Here is a 14,775-nt window from a genome sequence, read left to right on the forward strand (position 1 = left end):
AAGGTATGAAATCAAGGCTATGTAGAGACGGAGTACCCTGTTTTGCTCATCTGTAATGTCTAACATGATCTCAGCCAATGAGTTCCAGAAATATTATGTGTGTAGAAGGGCGTGGAGTCATCCAACTGATGACATCCTTACCTTGTCAGCTTGCTGACGGGGTTAACCTCTTTGGTCATGTGGACGAGGCGTCCGACTTCTGATCAGAAGGTCTGTGCTTCGAATCCAATCACGGCACTCGGAAATTTTATGGCAGCTACATTGGCGCCCAACGTGGGGCTGAAAACCTAGAAAAGACGAAAGTTGTCTTTAATAAAGTATGGTCCTCATCTAAATGAATGGGTGTCATCATATATCTATTGTGGTGCATGTTTTGCAAATAATTTATCTCTGTCAAAACTATTATAGTGTAACATCCCATCTGTTTTCCATCTTGAAATCACTTTAGGATATAAACCTCTTCTTATACACTATTTTCCAAAACAAATGGGGTATGGATGAAATTAAAGAAATAGAAGCTGAACACATACTTGATGTAGAAGATCCCTAGCAATCAAATTCTCACGCCGAATCATGTCGCACTTGGAGAATGTGGTAGATATCTATATTATATATTAGTGTTTAAACGTTGTATCAAATATTGGCGTGAAGTAATAACAAATTCAGATTCACAGTATCCATAAAAGTTATGAAAAGATATATCAGGCATAATGGAAAAAAACCCTGATAAAGTCAAAGATAAAGTCTCATCTTTAAAAATATGGATTTGGATATTTGAGAAAACCAGAGACTCGAGTCAAGAACAGTAAAGAAATATATCAGAATTTATTTATAGATTAAATACTACCCATCAACAGGAAGATCCGGAATAGAATAGGTCTTCAGCAACCCATGCTTGCCGTGAAAGGCGACTATGCTTGTCTTAAGAGGCGACTAACGGGATCGGGTGGTCAGGCTCGTTGACTTGGTTGATCCATGTCATCGTATCCCAATTGCGTGGATCGATGCTCATGTTGTCAATCACTGTATTGTCTGGTCCAGACTCGATTATTTACAGATCGCCGTCATATAGCTGGAATATTGCTGAGAGCCGCGTTAAACAACAAACAAACAAACAACAACAGGACTGGCATGCTCAATTGTGTGGTATTACTAATATGTTTCATTATTCATCGTTCAAGAATCAATTTTCTGTTGAGCCTTATATAAATGCAGTAAGAATAAGTAAATTCAGGTATGCTATTACACAGTTCCTCTGTAGCTCACATCAGTTATTTCTTGAGACAGGTAGATATGTACATATACCTAGACAGCAAAGACTGTGCAAGGTATGAAATCAAGGCTATGTAGAAACGGAGTACCCTGTTTTGCTCATCTGTAATGTCTAACATGATCTCAGCCAATGAGTTCCAGAAATATTATGTGTGTAGAAGGGCGTGGAGTCATCCAACTGATGACATCCTTACCTTGTCAGCTTGCTGACGGGGTTAACCTCTTTGGTCATGTGGAAGAGGCGTCCGACTTCTGATCAAAAGGTCTGTGCTTCGAATCCAATCACGGCACTCGGAAATTTTATGGCAGCTACATTGGCGCCCAACGTGGGGCTGAAAACCTAGAAAAGACGAAAGTTGTCTTTAATAAAGTATGGTCCTCATCTAAATGAATGGGTGTCATCATATATCTATTGTGGTGCATGTTTTGCAAATAATTTATCTCTGTCAAAACTATTATAGTGTAACATCCCATCTGTTTTCCATCTTGAAATCACTTTAGGATATAAACCTCTTCTTATACACTATTTTCCAAAACAAATGGGGTATGGATGAAATTAAAGAAATAGAAGCTGAACACATACTTGATGTAGAAGATCCCTAGCAATCAAATTCTCACGCCGAATCATGTCGCACTTGGAGAATGTGGTAGATATCTATATTATATATTAGTGTTTAAACGTTGTATCAAATATTGGCGTGAAGTAATAACAAATTCAGATTCACAGTATCCATAAAAGTTATGAAAAGATATATCAGGCATAATGGAAAAAAACCCTGATAAAGTCAAAGATAAAGTCTCATCTTTAAAAATATGGATTTGGATATTTGAGAAAACCAGAGACTCGAGTCAAGAACAGTAAAGAAATATATCAGAATTTATTTATAGATTAAATACTACCCATCAACAGGAAGATCCGGAATAGAATAGGTCTTCAGCAACCCATGCTTGCCGTGAAAGGCGACTATGCTTGTCTTAAGAGGCGACTAACGGGATCGGGTGGTCAGGCTCGTTGACTTGGTTGATCCATGTCATCGTATCCCAATTGCGTGGATCGATGCTCATGTTGTCAATCACTGTATTGTCTGGTCCAGACTCGATTATTTACAGATCGCCGTCATATAGCTGGAATATTGCTGAGAGCCGCGTTAAACAACAAACAAACAAACAACAACAGGACTGGCATGCTCAATTGTGTGGTATTACTAATATGTTTCATTATTCATCGTTCAAGAATCAATTTTCTGTTGAGCCTTATATAAATGCAGTAAGAATAAGTAAATTCAGGTATGCTATTACACAGTTCCTCTGTAGCTCACATCAGTTATTTCTTGAGACAGGTAGATATGTACATATACCTAGACAGCAAAGACTGTGCAAGGTATGAAATCAAGGCTATGTAGAGACGGAGTACCCTGTTTTGCTCATCTGTAATGTCTAACATGATCTCAGCCAATGAGTTCCAGAAATATTATGTGTGTAGAAGGGCGTGGAGTCATCCAACTGATGACATCCTTACCTTGTCAGCTTGCTGACGGGGTTAACCTCTTTGGTCATGTGGACGAGGCGTCCGACTTCTGATCAGAAGGTCTGTGCTTCGAATCCAATCACGGCACTCGGAAATTTTATGGCAGCTACATTGGCGCCCAACGTGGGGCTGAAAACCTAGAAAAGACGAAAGTTGTCTTTAATAAAGTATGGTCCTCATCTAAATGAATGGGTGTCATCATATATCTATTGTGGTGCATGTTTTGCAAATAATTTATCTCTGTCAAAACTATTATAGTGTAACATCCCATCTGTTTTCCATCTTGAAATCACTTTAGGATATAAACCTCTTCTTATACACTATTTTCCAAAACAAATGGGGTATGGATGAAATTAAAGAAATAGAAGCTGAACACATACTTGATGTAGAAGATCCCTAGCAATCAAATTCTCACGCCGAATCATGTCGCACTTGGAGAATGTGGTAGATATCTATATTATATATTAGTGTTTAAACGTTGTATCAAATATTGGCGTGAAGTAATAACAAATTCAGATTCACAGTATCCATAAAAGTTATGAAAAGATATATCAGGCATAATGGAAAAAAACCCTGATAAAGTCAAAGATAAAGTCTCATCTTTAAAAATATGGATTTGGATATTTGAGAAAACCAGAGACTCGAGTCAAGAACAGTAAAGAAATATATCAGAATTTATTTATAGATTAAATACTACCCATCAACAGGAAGATCCGGAATAGAATAGGTCTTCAGCAACCCATGCTTGCCGTGAAAGGCGACTATGCTTGTCTTAAGAGGCGACTAACGGGATCGGGTGGTCAGGCTCGTTGACTTGGTTGATCCATGTCATCGTATCCCAATTGCGTGGATCGATGCTCATGTTGTCAATCACTGTATTGTCTGGTCCAGACTCGATTATTTACAGATCGCCGTCATATAGCTGGAATATTGCTGAGAGCCGCGTTAAACAACAAACAAACAAACAACAACAGGACTGGCATGCTCAATTGTGTGGTATTACTAATATGTTTCATTATTCATCGTTCAAGAATCAATTTTCTGTTGAGCCTTATATAAATGCAGTAAGAATAAGTAAATTCAGGTATGCTATTACACAGTTCCTCTGTAGCTCACATCAGTTATTTCTTGAGACAGGTAGATATGTACATATACCTAGACAGCAAAGACTGTGCAAGGTATGAAATCAAGGCTATGTAGAAACGGAGTACCCTGTTTTGCTCATCTGTAATGTCTAACATGATCTCAGCCAATGAGTTCCAGAAATATTATGTGTGTAGAAGGGCGTGGAGTCATCCAACTGATGACATCCTTACCTTGTCAGCTTGCTGACGGGGTTAACCTCTTTGGTCATGTGGAAGAGGCGTCCGACTTCTGATCAAAAGGTCTGTGCTTCGAATCCAATCACGGCACTCGGAAATTTTATGGCAGCTACATTGGCGCCCAACGTGGGGCTGAAAACCTAGAAAAGACGAAAGTTGTCTTTAATAAAGTATGGTCCTCATCTAAATGAATGGGTGTCATCATATATCTATTGTGGTGCATGTTTTGCAAATAATTTATCTCTGTCAAAACTATTATAGTGTAACATCCCATCTGTTTTCCATCTTGAAATCACTTTAGGATATAAACCTCTTCTTATACACTATTTTCCAAAACAAATGGGGTATGGATGAAATTAAAGAAATAGAAGCTGAACACATACTTGATGTAGAAGATCCCTAGCAATCAAATTCTCACGCCGAATCATGTCGCACTTGGAGAATGTGGTAGATATCTATATTATATATTAGTGTTTAAACGTTGTATCAAATATTGGCGTGAAGTAATAACAAATTCAGATTCACAGTATCCATAAAAGTTATGAAAAGATATATCAGGCATAATGGAAAAAAACCCTGATAAAGTCAAAGATAAAGTCTCATCTTTAAAAATATGGATTTGGATATTTGAGAAAACCAGAGACTCGAGTCAAGAACAGTAAAGAAATATATCAGAATTTATTTATAGATTAAATACTACCCATCAACAGGAAGATCCGGAATAGAATAGGTCTTCAGCAACCCATGCTTGCCGTGAAAGGCGACTATGCTTGTCTTAAGAGGCGACTAACGGGATCGGGTGGTCAGGCTCGTTGACTTGGTTGATCCATGTCATCGTATCCCAATTGCGTGGATCGATGCTCATGTTGTCAATCACTGTATTGTCTGGTCCAGACTCGATTATTTACAGATCGCCGTCATATAGCTGGAATATTGCTGAGAGCCGCGTTAAACAACAAACAAACAAACAACAACAGGACTGGCATGCTCAATTGTGTGGTATTACTAATATGTTTCATTATTCATCGTTCAAGAATCAATTTTCTGTTGAGCCTTATATAAATGCAGTAAGAATAAGTAAATTCAGGTATGCTATTACACAGTTCCTCTGTAGCTCACATCAGTTATTTCTTGAGACAGGTAGATATGTACATATACCTAGACAGCAAAGACTGTGCAAGGTATGAAATCAAGGCTATGTAGAGACGGAGTACCCTGTTTTGCTCATCTGTAATGGCTAACATGATCTCAGCCAATGAGTTCCAGAAATATTATGTGTGTAGAAGGGCGTGGAGTCATCCAACTGATGACATCCTTACCTTGTCAGCTTGCTGACGGGGTTAACCTCTTTGGTCATGTGGACGAGGCGTCCGACTTCTGATCAGAAGGTCCGTGCTTCGAATCCAATCACGGCACTCGGAAATTTTATGTCAGCTACATTGGCGCCCAACGTTGGGCTGAGCATTTTCATATTAAATTTGAGCAAAATAAGCCTCAGTACCCTACTATTCGGCCCGGGACGGGCATTCTGTTGACGGGGAAGTAAATATAGCGGCCATAAAATTTCCGATTTCTGATCAGAAGTCGGACGCCTTGTCCACATGACCAAAGAGGTTAACCCCGTCAGCAAGCTGACAAGGTAAGGATGTCATCTGTGGGATGACTCCACGCCCTGCTACATATGTCCATCCTGGAAACATTTAACATACTCATGTCTACTTCAAATGAAACAATTTCAAGACATTTTACTACCTTTATTTACCACGGAAAGAATGTTTGAAAACTATTATTATGATCTGAAAGTCTAGACGGTGTCATGATGTATGATCGGACTGAACTGTGAACTGTACTATACAATGTACCATGGGTGGATGGCCTCCTTCTGTACTGAATAAAGAATAAGTGAACTTTAAATCTTGCATTTGCTTCAGTTTGTAACGGTGCAACAGGTGGGGCAGGATACGCTCACCTTTTCGCGACCACCTGGTATCATCACCTATTAATGGTGATTCATCGACGCTTGCTCATGATATGGTTGGAATTGTGCAATTTTGGTGGACATTTCTTATGAATACTAAAATGTTTGTTTGTTCTTCAGCGCAATATTTCTGGTATATAATGGTGGTCTGTAAATAATATAATATGGATCCGAGAATCCAGAGCATCGATCCAGGCAGTTTGGATACAATGACATGCAATCATCCAAGTCACTGAGTCTGACTGCCCGATCAATTAGGCGATTTATATGACAATCACAGATTGTGAGGGACCTATATTCCTACCCGGAATGAGAAGAATGTAATCCATGTGTCAAACCGTATGAAGCAAAGTGAAGAATATATTTAACATAATAATGATATCTTTCAGTGTTGCCTCGTGGGGACCCGTGGTAGAATGTGTCCCCAGCACCCTACTGCTTGTCGTAAAAGGCGTCAAACTTCGGCAATCCGTTTGCCGTGGGTTGCGCCCCTCTATCGGTGGAAGAAGGTAGTCTGGCACTGGTTCCAAGAGGACGGTTCCTTTGCCCAACACACCACTTTGACCCTAACTCCACCTGGACGGGTGTTAGAATGGGCCCGGTTCTATCAATCGGTTGGTTGCGCCATGCCCTGAGCATGGTAAATTTCAATTTTTAATAAATGCTGATATTCATCATTGTAATTATGGGAAAACATCACATGTTTGAATATTTTATAAATCTGCCTAGAGTCATATGCCAGAAGACGGTTCTCATTGGCCATCACTCAACCCTGGCGACACAGCACAAATGTCAGAGCTTGAAAGACAGAAATGTCGGCGTTCATATTCACTTATTTCCTTGTAAATAAGAGGGGTAAGGGGATTTTAGCTTGAGATCAGCGTTTGTTTCAATGTGAATATCCATGGGTCTGTGTCTGACAGATCGTTACAAGGATTTATACCTTGGCGAATCTGTGATTCGAATTCACAATCAGCAGATCATAGCACGGCGAAGGGATGCAACTCTCGACAGCGGATTAGTGGCTTTATACCACAAGGCTTCGCCGAGAAATAATGTTATATACTTTTATGAAAATATTAGTTTTGTTTGTTTTGGGTTTGTTTTATGTTTAACGCAATATTCCAGCTATGTGAGGGCAGTCTGTAAATAATCGAGTCTGGACAAGACAATATAATGATTGACATCATGAACATCGATCTGCGCAATTGGGATATGATGACATGCATCAACCAAGTCACTGATCCTCACCACCCGATCCAGCATGGGTTTGAACAACTTGTTCAAGTCACATTATGGCTGAAATATTGCCGACGTGACGTGAATATTTAACTCACTCTTTCAGGGCTTACTTTCAGTATTATGCATTGAAGGGAGCAAATATGCGTCCTCCTTATGTCGTACACAGTATATAAGTAAATGTGTGAACATAGGCGGTAACGTCACCCTTTCTAGTACTCTTTCTAGTATATCTTTAGAGCTGAGTACGGTGCAGCATCGTTCCTCTTGTGTGGTTGGAGACGATTGCCGATACATTATCGCCTGCATATACTATGTCCCAACATCTTGGGTTGAAAGGAGCTGAGGCATCTAGAACCACTTTGGCAACTCTGATCATCGGACTCACAGCCTTGAAGAGTGGCACCACAAGACCAACCATCTAGCCAGGAAGAGCCACTCCAACATCTGTGAGGGGTGCAGCTGTCCAGAGAGAGCAGTCCAACACCGAAGTCAGCATCCTTGGCATGGTCGGCAACCACTCTGAACCTCCTCGTAAGCGACGTTACCGCCAGATCGACGCCCACCCCGGGTCATTGAAGGAGGACCTGGTCAGCCACCATCTGTCTGACACTGACTATACAGTCCATTTGTCGGAACTACTTCATCGTTACTGAACATTGATAGGAATATGTACATTTTAAAATTTTAAACATTTTAACTTAACATGCATAAATACGGTAATGGAACTGATGAGCGGTACTTCTCTGTTCTCGTTCTATTTTCCTGGTACCGGGAGCGGTAAATGTGGTGTAAATGAACCGTGTCTCAGCGCTCACTGGTCCCGGGAACGCTACGAAGAGTTGTCCTCTTAAAAATCACATTTGGCGCTCCCAGACGGACACCGTTGTGTACATTATTCCAAAGTGTCGGCCAACACATACAGTTTGGACGTCGAGCCTCCGAACAGAGACAACATTCATTAACGTTGTTGTGTTTTTACCATTTCAAACATATCATGCGTATGTACCTTCGCTGACGAACTGGAAGAGGACATAAATGTTCACCAGAAAGACGTTTCAAACTGCCCCAGCCATCACTCAACCCAGGTGACACGGCACAAATGACAGAAATGTCAGCGTTCGTAGAAGTGGGAAAGATTTCATATTCACTTTTTTCCTTGTAAATAAGAGGGAGGAAGGGGTTATTTTGGCTTGAGATTAGAGTTTGTTTCAATATGGCCCTGGGCCTGACGGATCGATTCAAGGATTAATATCTTGGCGAATCTGTGATTTGAATTCACAATCAGCGGATCATAGCACGGCGAAGGGATGCAACTTTGAGAGCGGATTATTGCGCTTTATACCACAAGGCTTCATGGAGAAATAAAGTTATATAATTTTATGAAAATATTAGTTTTGTTTGTTTTTGTTTGTTTGTCTGTTTAATTGTTTGTTTAACGCATTATTCCAGCAATGTGAGGGCAGTCTATTAATAATCGAATCTGAACAAGACAATACAGTGATTGAAATCATGACTAAAAACTAAAAAAAATTATGGCAATGATGCATAACGTGTGATCAACTTTATGTGGATATGACAATATGGCTCTGGTCAACATGGAATTCAAGTAAAGCATGGATTTACTACAGTTACAATGTTAAGGTCTGTTAAAGAAGGCGCCTCTCTTCCTACAGGTTCTCATACACGCCCTCTTGTTCCGGAAGTTGTTTCCGTTTCCCCCGCAGCCGCCATAGTGGAACTCCTCGCACCTTCTTGTGGCTTTGTTGTAGTAGAAACGGTGCACCAGCTCTGAACATGTCCCTGCGTCCTGTAGAATAATACTATCGTTAAGCTACGATCATTTGGAGACGCTGTGCGACTTACCTGCCTGTTCTCTAACACAGCGGGGGAATCGGCCAAACAACACCTTACACACCTTGTCATCTGTACATTTCAATTGCTGAAACACATTATGGGTTACACATTAAACGATATGAAACCATTGCCTGAACGGACTCTGTGGTTCTAATTGATAACTGTCCCCGTCAAAATATAATAAACCCTCAATAGGAGTCACGTCAGGTGAGGTGGTGAATAATTGACTTGCATATGCATGCGTTTGTGACGGGTGCTCCCTTTATGTAGCGAACACATGGTATATTGATTCATAAACACATCAGTATACTGTAGTCGGAATCGCAGAGCAGCAGAGATTTGGCATGGTTATGAAAAGGGTTTTGATGCTTTTAATAATTCCAAAACAATTTCGTTCGTTCAACTGGATTCTGAAATTTCAGTCGAAACAAAAGCCAACCCACAGAAGAACAAATATGCCCGCTCTATAGTACTTCCTTCTGATTAGATGCCATTGAAGTAGTGCCCACAAAGTGAAGCCTCTGTTATTAGTCTCCATTCGGAACTGCCGTTTAAGTTTTCGAAATACAGAATACCGATAAGCTGTTCTGGATGCTTTGCTTGAAACGAGAATTCAAAATTTCCCAATTCAGCTGGGTGATTAGAACGTTCACCTGGCGTGACCTCCTGCAGATGGGTTGTCATATTAAAATTATTGCACCTAGCGTCGTGTTGTATGACGCAACTGGGGATCGAACCACCGACTTTCCGCTTATGGAACCAAAAAAGACTTGGCATTAGTGTTACGTGTGGTATGAACGGCAGGGGTTCCCGCTAATACCACAAATAACAATAACAATTAACAATCATAACATTAGATCGACCTCATTCAGTACAATACTTCATTCCAACAAAACAAACCCAGAGGACAACGTCAATATGTGTGTCCTACCTTGCAAATGATGAAAAATGAAGTAAATAGAACGACATTCAGAGTGAGTGTGTCACCTTGATTCTAAAATTACATTTCATTTTGCAAAAGAGAGAAGCTACAATTCTACTCACAGCACAGGTATATTCTGGTCGACGTGGACACGTACAGTCAGACGGGGCGTTGCCAAACCGACACCCCATCAGGCATCGGGAGGGTCGGAATACACGGCCAAAACCACGAAATGGGCGGGGATCTGCCAAAAGCCAATGGTTCTGAAGTCATTACTTATATACAGAAAGAACACATCACTACAAATGATCAAGTCGAATGTTCGAAAACAATTAGTACCTCTTGGCACAATACAAAAAAGCAAATAAGTCGATTTCATTCGTAGTACAGGCCAATTATATTACCAGACAGATTACATATTTTTAATTGTATAGGAGAAACAACGTTTGTAGGAGCTACTTCGCCGATGAAGGAGCAAGAAATAGCTCTGAAACGTCGTACAAGGAAAATAGGAAGTTGCTATCAATAAAAATGTGTCATATATTCATGTTCTTTCAACTTCTAAATGCCTATCAAAGTCTACATTTACTGTTATCTACCTTGCCAGTCCATGATCGGAATTGGGATGGGCGTGTCCATAGAAGATGGCATTGTCGTCATTGATGCATCGTCGCCAGGCACCAGAGCAACGGTGACACACGTAAGAATGGTAAACGGTACTGTACCGTGTGATGTCATAGTGAATCTGAAAACAATTAAACATTAGCAGATTAAATAGTCTTAAAATGTGTTGGATCGTTATGGGCCAATTGTGTTGAGGTGGGGTGAAATGGGGGTTTAATGTCGCGTTCAAAATTATTGCACTTATTGTGAGGTGCATGCACGCGTGTGTGTGGCTGCTTGTACTAGTCCGGAATAAATGCCGATTTTATAGTGCTAGCCTACTGAGATACCATGCCGCAGTTTAACATAAATACCCCACTCAGACACAGTATACTGACTCCGAGCTGGTCAGTCCTTGTTTTAGCCCCTTAATGCCGAGCGCCAGGCAGGGTAATAACAAGTGCCATCTTTCAACGGCTTTTGGTACATATGTATGTACCTGTAAGAACAACAAAAGTAATAAGATAACGAAGGTGGAAACTTAACAAGGGACGGCAATAGTTAATTGACGCTAACAGGTGATTAGTAATCGATAAGTGGTATCCAACACTTTACAGTTCTCTGCTTCATAGCATTTATTCACCCGATGAAGGAGTAAGTATAAACTCCCAAACGTTTTGTTCCCCATAATAAAGAGGTTGGCATCAATTAATTCTCTTCCTTATAAAAAATGTTTGTTCCTTGTATGTAATAATCATAACTCGTGCGACATTGACTTGAGAAGTAATAAATGCACAAAGAATGACAATTGTTATACTTACATCAGACCAGTGGTGTTAACGAATATTATATTCTTGTGTGGTAACGTTTCCTGATAACCGTCCACTCTCTTATTATATAGACACACATGTAATGTCATGCCTGACCTAGTTCTCATTTATCATACACAATATGTCATATTTTATCTCTTTAACTCCATGCAGAAACTGCTTTGGGACGTCACAAAAGACAGGATCAACACACACCCATGATTACCCATGATGCGTCACGCTCAATATGCATATTTTATGCATGTGAATTACTATTACCATTGCCAGGAGCATGTCGTGGTTTGCTGGTTGATCAACAAGTTGTTTGAATGTCATGCATTGCGCAGTATACATAAGTTTATGGATGCAGAAACACTTGTATCGTTATACATAAATATTATCTTTTTGTGTTTGTGAATCACGCCATAAACAAGAGATCCGTGTTTTATAATTTTGGAGAATATATGCGACATAACAATACCATTAATCTTGTATATGATGTGTTTTTGTTTTGTAAGAACACTGGCACATACATTTAACATTTAAAGCTAGGTGAGGAGAAATGTGGTTACACGTCGCGTTTAATATCGTTGTAATTTCATGGCGTGCCTCTGTGTGTGTGTGTGTGTGTGTGTGTGTGTGTGTGTGTGTGTGTGTGTGTGTGTGTGTGTGTGTGTGTGTGTGTGTGTGTGTGTGTGTGTGTGTGTGTGTGTGTGTGTGTGTGTGTGTGTGTGTGTGTGTGTGTGTGTGTGTGTGTGTGTGTGTGTGTGTGTGTGTGTGTGTGTGTGTGTGTGTGTGTGTTGGTGTGTGCTTGTACTATTTCGGAGTAGTGCCGAGTTTATAGTGCTAGGAAACTGTGATACCCTGCCGTAGTTGAACATGAATACACAGCATACTGACTCGGAGTCGACAAGTCCTTATTTAAGCAACTTAATACAGAGCGACAGGCAGGTTAACAACAAGTACCTTCGTTTAACGTCTTTCGGTATCACGCGGCCGGGGATCCAATCCTTGACCTTCCGCTCTCCGGGCAGACGCTCTACGAGACCACGGAGGCGGTCTTTATAAGGCTAAACTAACACACACCATGTGTATGGTTTTAGTACATGACAGTTAATAAGTAACATAATGATAAATATAATAATTAACATAAACCACGGTACTTATAATGAGAGGGCACGATTGACCATGCAGTCAAAGACGACGCAATTCGTTGTGAAGGGTTGAGCCAAGGGGCTCTACTGGCCTTATGTTCCTCGAGGGATGATACGTATGTTTTTCTGTATGTGTGTGTGTGTGTGTGTGTGTGTGTGTGTGTGTGTGTGTGTGTGTGTGTGTGTGTGTGTGTGTTGCTGTGTGTGTTGGTGTGTGTGTGTGTGTGTGTGTTGGTGTGTGCTTGTACTATTTCGGAGTAGTGCCGAGTTTATAGTGCTAGGAAACTGTGATACCCTGCCGTAGTTGAACATGAATACACAGCATACTGACTCGGAGTCGACAAGTCCTTATTTAAGCAACTTAATACAGAGCGACAGGCAGGTTAACAACAAGTACCTTCGTTTAACGTCTTTCGGTATCACGCGGCCGGGGATCCAATCCTTGACCTTCCGCTCTCCGGGCAGACGCTCTACGAGACCACGGAGGCGGTCTTTATAAGGCTAAACTAACACACACCATGTGTATGGTTTTAGTACATGACAGTTAATAAGTAACATAATGATAAATATAATAATTAACATAAACCACGGTACTTATAATGAGAGGGCACGATTGACCATGCAGTCAAAGACGACGCAATTCGTTGTGAAGGGTTGAGCCAAGGGGCTCTACTGGCCTTATGTTCCTCGAGGGATGATACGTATGTTTTTCTGTATGTCGAGTACTATTTCAGCAGCACCTGCCTTTGGTGTCTTCATTCCACAACTTTTGACATGCAATCAAGAATGCTCTTTCTATGAATACAGCGTCATTCGGTTCTTGTTCAAAAGTTGTGTGATCAGGGTTACAACATTCAATGCCTCAGTACGGCCTTCAACACGTTTTACGACCAACATGTGGAGGAAATTTCCAAATATGATGCATGAGTGGCTATTGTTGTGTTTAATGCAATTCTATATTTTGGCGTGCACCATTACCGTGTGTGTTTTAGGTGAACAATTGACATGCCTTTGCGTGTGTTAGTGACGGGTGTTCCCCGTGGGGCAGCATACGTTCAACTTCACGTATAATCACTATTTGATAGATTCATAAGCACATGTTAATGATATATTCGTACACGGCACTGCGATCTCTTTAGGCGCCAATGCTTGTCGGAAAAGGCGACTAACGGGATCGGGTGGTCAGGCTCGCTGACTTGGTTGATACATGTCATCGATCCCAATTGCGTAGATCGATGCTCATGATGTCAATCACTGTATTGTCTGGTCCAGATTCAATAATCCAGACCTCCGTCATATAGCTGGAATATTGCTGAGTGCGGCGTTAAACAACAAACAAACAAACAAATATGATTAAGAAAGGGTTGTGAGAAACATGATCATAAACTGCCCTTTTAAGGCGCTTCAACAGACCCGCTCCTACCGTCACTTCACCAATCCAGTTGCGCTTATAAGTGTAAAGATTGATGTAACAAAACAATATCACTATCAACTTTTGCCCTTGATCTCTATATAAAGCTCCATAACACTCCGTACCAGGAGAGATGGATTGTAGGGTCTAGCAAATGTACCAACAAATTCTTGTCGCAAAAGATCAACCCTAACTCTTAGAACAATCAAAGAAGGTTTTTTTGTTCCTGGAATCCTGGCAACGCACACAGATAAGTATATTATAATGACAATGGAAAAGGGAAAGCTTTGGTTATGGCAATAACATATGTGACAACCATGTCATAGCGCTCACATTTACCGGATCGGCATTGTTGGCCACGATGTTAATAACAGAGAACACGGAAATGACAAGTGAGACAAGTGAGTGAGTGAGTGAGTGAGTGAGTGAGTGAGTGAGTGAGTGAGTGAGTGAGTGAGTGAGTGAGTGAGTGAGTGAGTGAGTGAGTGAGTGAGTGAGTGAGTGAGTGAGTGAGTGAGTGAAACAATTGTTTGTGTTTTTTCAACTTAACCCATGTTACAAAATCTCTCAGAATCCACGAACCTTCAACTATCCTTGTCCTTTTTGTTTTGTTTGTTTGTTGTTTAACGCCGATCTCAGCTATCCTTATCTGACAAAATGATGAAGATATCGCCATAATA

At 40.7% G+C, this 14,775-nt stretch overlaps 1 protein-coding gene across 1 annotated transcript; it reads right to left on the reverse strand.

Moving 5' to 3' along the window:
• Positions 1-9,160: 9,160 nt before the first annotated feature.
• LOC125376760 lies at positions 9,161-11,610 on the reverse strand. Its single transcript, XM_048388604.1, has 4 exons — positions 11,543-11,610; positions 10,718-10,863; positions 10,241-10,362; positions 9,161-9,281 (listed from the first exon to the last, which is right to left on the reverse strand). Exons 2-4 carry the CDS (start codon positions 10,854-10,856, stop codon positions 9,180-9,182), a joined length of 363 nt encoding a protein of 120 aa, XP_048244561.1. The 5' UTR covers positions 10,857-10,863; positions 11,543-11,610; the 3' UTR covers positions 9,161-9,179.
• Between the last annotated feature and the right edge of the window lie 3,165 nt (positions 11,611-14,775).

The sequence above is a fragment of the Haliotis rufescens genome, unplaced genomic scaffold (assembly GCF_023055435.1).
Source record: "Haliotis rufescens isolate VD_foot unplaced genomic scaffold, xgHalRufe1.0.p SCAF_74, whole genome shotgun sequence".
In the NCBI taxonomy this organism is placed as follows: domain Eukaryota; kingdom Metazoa; phylum Mollusca; class Gastropoda; order Lepetellida; family Haliotidae; genus Haliotis; species Haliotis rufescens.

Excerpts from the sequence above, each read along its gene's own strand:
- LOC125376760 (XM_048388604.1), bottom strand. The coding sequence starts at position 10,856 with ATGACATCACACGGTACAGTACCGTTTACCATTCTTACGTGTGTCACC. Across the intron at positions 10,363-10,717 it reads TCCGATCATGGACTGGCAAG|ATCCCCGCCCATTTCGTGGT; the intron begins GTAGATAACAGT and ends GGCTTTTGGCAG. Across the intron at positions 9,282-10,240 it reads GACCAGAATATACCTGTGCT|CAATTGAAATGTACAGATGA; the intron begins GTGAGTAGAATT and ends AATGTGTTTCAG.